This window comes from Mytilus trossulus, chromosome 9 (assembly GCF_036588685.1).
Source record: "Mytilus trossulus isolate FHL-02 chromosome 9, PNRI_Mtr1.1.1.hap1, whole genome shotgun sequence".
In the NCBI taxonomy this organism is placed as follows: Eukaryota; Metazoa; Mollusca; class Bivalvia; order Mytilida; family Mytilidae; genus Mytilus; species Mytilus trossulus.
Genome location: NC_086381.1, coordinates 49,539,909 through 49,544,466, shown reverse-complemented (window position 1 = coordinate 49,544,466; position 4,558 = coordinate 49,539,909). Strand labels below are relative to the sequence as shown.

The 4,558-nt window shown below is 32.2% G+C and overlaps 1 protein-coding gene across 1 annotated transcript; it reads left to right on the top strand.

Moving 5' to 3' along the window:
* Positions 1-1,001: 1,001 nt before the first annotated feature.
* LOC134683968 (neuronal acetylcholine receptor subunit beta-3-like) lies at positions 1,002-3,653 on the top strand. Its single transcript, XM_063543273.1, has 4 exons — positions 1,002-1,061; positions 1,349-1,458; positions 1,679-2,196; positions 3,224-3,653. The coding sequence occupies exons 3-4, from the start codon at positions 1,695-1,697 to the stop codon at positions 3,625-3,627; spliced, it is 906 nt and encodes a 301-aa protein (XP_063399343.1). The 5' UTR covers positions 1,002-1,061; positions 1,349-1,458; positions 1,679-1,694; the 3' UTR covers positions 3,628-3,653.
* The last annotated feature ends 905 nt before the right edge of the window (positions 3,654-4,558 follow it).

Here is a 4,558-nt window from a genome sequence, read left to right as displayed (position 1 = left end):
TAGCATGCATTGTGAAATCAAAACTTTACACTTTAGGAATAGGAAGCGACACGTAAATCTGATAAAAAAATCAGCTTCTTAGAATAAATTATAATTTAATTTTATAGTTATATTGTTCTGTTGTAGGTTTAGAGAACGTTAATCAGGAAATCTTACTACGGAGTGACCTGTTTAATGAGTCCACATATAATTCACAGGTTATCCCTCGCCGGAATGTTACAGACACTGTTCAGATAAGCTTGAATTGGAGTTTTTTAGGACTAAAAGGTCTGGTATGATATAATACTTAAATTTAGTACATTCATTTCAAGAGAAGTTGTTGGTTGAAGAAAATTTGTAGATGTTATACTAATTGCAAGGTTGGAGCAGCATGTATTGTTTGTTATGCTTGAAATCGATGTCAAATACAACGCTGATTTCCCATTAAATTATACATATCGAATAACTTACCTCCTTTGTATATTGGTGACAAATATCATTAAGGAACAAGCTAAGTATGTTGACGGACGCCATCACGAGTTGGTTGACCGTTATGGAATAACCGTTTCACAAATGATATCGGATATGTTCCTTACGTCGTGACTACAATCCCCTTCCCTTTCATGAATGTGACCTACCGAATTAGACTATTTACCGGATTTGTAATCACATAAGCAACACGACGGGTGCCACATGAGGAGCAGGATCTGCTTACCCTTCCGGAGCACCTGAGATCACCCCTAGTTTTTGGTGGGGTTCGTGTTGTTTATTCTTTAGTATTCTATGTTGTGTCATGTGTACTAGTGTATTTCTGTTTGTCTTTTTCATTTTTAGCCATTGCGTTGTCAGTTTGTTTTTAGATGTATGAGTTTGACTGTCCCTTTGGTATCTTTCGTCCCTCTTTTTGAATTAGATCGAATGTGTTAGCATCTTAGCAAACTTGTTGTAACTTACTTATACGTGTTGCGTTGCTACTTTTGTACTATTATATAACATACTATCTCATATTAGGTGTGTTTGTTCTTTTATATTTTTAGTCAGAAAAAGAGGCGAGACTAACACAGACTATATCAGTTGAATTGGTAAGCCGTTTTGTATTTTCATTATATCTAATCAATTGAATACTAGTACGTTAACATTGCTATTATCATCCAATCAGATCTGCTTTAAACGAAATAATATTTAAAGGTCAGTAAAGTTAATCAGATTGTGAATTTGTTTTTTATTAAAAAAGGAGATTTTTACTAAAACAGTACATTATTTTCAACTATTGTTTTATTTTCAACAACAACTTAGACTACTTAAAATTTTATGAAATATACAGACTGGTAATGTAGCACATTCTATTTTATGCAATTTTTATTTTTAGAAATGGAAAGACGAATTCTTAGTTTGGGATCCTTCTTTATATGATGGAATATCATATTTTACTACTACCGGAAAGGAAGTGTGGACACCTGACTTCTTAATTTATAACAGGTTAGATTTGTTTGTTTTCAAAAACAACTGTAAATTCGTACTTTTTCTTTCTTTCATTAGTTTGTTCTTGATAATTTCGGATAATTGATATGATAATAGTGGTACAATGTATGTTGACAATAATTTAATGAATGATAAGTTATAAACAGTACATTATTCTACAATTGGTCAGCATCAACGGCTTTTGAAGTGCCTATATTAAATCTTACTCACATTTCAGACTTGAATCAAGTTTTATGTCAGATGGATTGCAAGCAGAACAAGTACTTGTTCAGTACGATGGAACAATTCGTGTACTGCCGTTTGGAGAGCTAAGCACTATATGTAGTGCTAATACCGAATTATTTCCAGCGGATTGTCAAAAATGTTCTATAGCTCTTGGGTCGACCGGAGTCAGTCAACAGCAAATGTTTGTCTGGGACGACAATGAAGCAACCATCGGATATGATAAAAACAAAGATGAACATGCATTTTGGAAGATCACGAATGTGGAGAACACAGCATTTCCGTCATCTCTTAAATTAGATATATATTTGAAAAGATTGCCTGCACATTATATCTACAACATAGTGTTTCCTGCCTCTGCTTTATCTATACTAGCAGTCTTATCCTTCTTTATCCCAATAGACGAAGGTGAACGTCTTAGTTTTGGAATAACGATATTCCTTTCTTTTATGGTCTTGATGCTGCAAGTTGGAAGTGTATTACCAGAAAACTCCAAAAGTATTACCGCTGTTGGTATGTTCATTTGAATGTCAATTTTAAATTGCTAGCTTTCTAATAAGATTATTATTTTGGTTGACAATCGGAGTCATTTAGAAATTTTATATTGAAATAAAAAGAGAGATAATATGCAAACATTAGCATCAATATTTTAAAAGCAAACGGTTATATATATAGTAATTGATAATGCTCATCGCTAAAAAGGTAAACAAAACGACAATATGATGATATAAATGTTCCCTATCGAACATTCCATTTCTTAATTTATATCTAAGAAGCAAAACGATATAGATTTATAGCTCCTAATTTATCCGATAAAGCACACACTTGTAATTGTTTGGCTTTATAAATAAAGGCAACAGTAGTATACCGCTGTTCAAAACTCATAAATCCATGGACAAAAAACAAAATCGGGGTAACAAACCAAAACCGAACGAAACGCATTTAAACTATTTTGATCTGAGCGTCACTGGTGAGACAAAACGCGCGACTGCTGTATTTAATTATAATCCGTGTACCTTTGATAACTATTTCATAATTGTTATCATAATTTCCTGAATACATGATGTCAGCGTACAAAAAAAAAGGAACCAAGAAATCCTAAGCTTATTAGACATCAGATCAAATATGACACATCTGCATCACAGATGATCACAAATATATCATTCCTCGTTTGAATGGAATACCTTTTTATAGAATCTTTTTTTTATTTCCACTTTTTATATTTACAAGACGATTGCCTTCAGATGCATGTATTTTTGTTAGTTTTAGTTTACTGTGTTTACCTGTAAAGGAATGAAAATGTTTTACGTATTTTGTGGTAAAATTCTCATATCACTTAATATGAAAACAATGCATTTGAACGACATTCAGTATTAGATCGCCAAGCAAACTCAAACATGCAACATTTTGCGGCATAATGCAATTTTTTGTCCGAAATTTATCGCTAGCAATTACTTATTCAACGAAAATATTACTATATATAGCTTATGTTTATTGGATGATAGAATTGAGTTACAGTTATTTTTCTATTTTGTTTCAGGGAAATACTTTTTACAGATAATGTGTAGTAGTCTTATAGTAATATTTAGCTCTGTTGTTCTGAGCTATTTTGAGAAAAAATCAGACATTGATAAATGCACATGTCGACTGAATTCTGCTCATCCCAAATTACATGGCGGTGTATGCAAAAATGAACACAAAATTGCGTTCGAAGACCAACAAAACTGTACTGACCATATCACGACCGATATTAAAGAGCAGTCTGACAAGACAATGGACCGTTTAAAGATGTTGGGATACAGAAAGCTAATGCAATATTTTAGGCCCATTAAGTTATTTGATTGGGTAACTTTCCTTTCCTGTTTGATAGTTACTATTTACGGGCATATTGAACTTTATATGATTATGAATGATGAAACGTGTAGAATATCGGATTTATATTAATCGTAATGCTATACTATTTTACTATACCGACGGATATATTAATATGAACAACTAGTAAGTTAATATTATCGATTTTTTAAGTATCACTTATCTTTTATTTTGTGACCTCTTTAATACTATAGTGTATTTATACAAAATAAACTACGTTTTAATTGATATTGGGTGAATCACTTGTTTTTGCGCTTTTTGTTGTTGCAATAATATTATATTCTCCCTCTCATTCAAGAGATATAAATGGATTCACTTACAGGCAGTAAACTAAATCTTTCTTAAATGAAGACAATAGCATTAGTTTTCAATAAGTGTACAATGAGAGTTTTCATTGTTTGTGGGATAGCAATATGTGGGGTATTTTATATTATATTAATTTAATTATATTTTGAAACAAAATCAGAAAGCATAACTACTTTCAAACATTGTCAAATATTATAATTGCATAACTACTTTCAATAAACATCAAAAAATGTTGAAAATGCTCTTGAAGCCGATGTAAAATTCAACATACATTCGCTTTCTTCGCTTTTTACCAGCGTCAACTGAAGAAGTTCGAATGATAATCAAGAAAGCTCTGGTAAAGTCATGCGCACTCGACCCGATTCCTACTTATCTCTTAAAATCATGTCTCGACAGGTTACTTCCTATCATAACCAAGATAGTAAACACTTCAATGACAGAATCGCAAGTAACTGCATTTTACAAGGAAGTGGTTTTAAGACGTTTGTTGAAAAAGCCCGGTCTTGACGCTGATGAGTTAAGGTTCATCATAAGGAATTGAAAAATATGGCCGTGTTTACACCTCAAAAATTACTATGAGTACAGGCAAACTGGTACATCCAGGAAAGTTTTAAGGCATGGCAGGAACTAGATATATAAAAGTTCTATGAAGTCTACGTTTCAGAAAATAAAAAACTTACCTGCATTTTGATGTGCA

Bases quoted from the DNA above. Each gene is read 5' to 3' on its own strand.
- LOC134683968 (XM_063543273.1), top strand. From the start codon at position 1,695: ATGTCAGATGGATTGCAAGCAGAACAAGTACTTGTTCAGTACGATGGA. The intron at 2,197-3,223 runs GTATGTTCATTT...ATTTTGTTTCAG, and splicing joins CAAAAGTATTACCGCTGTTG to GGAAATACTTTTTACAGATA.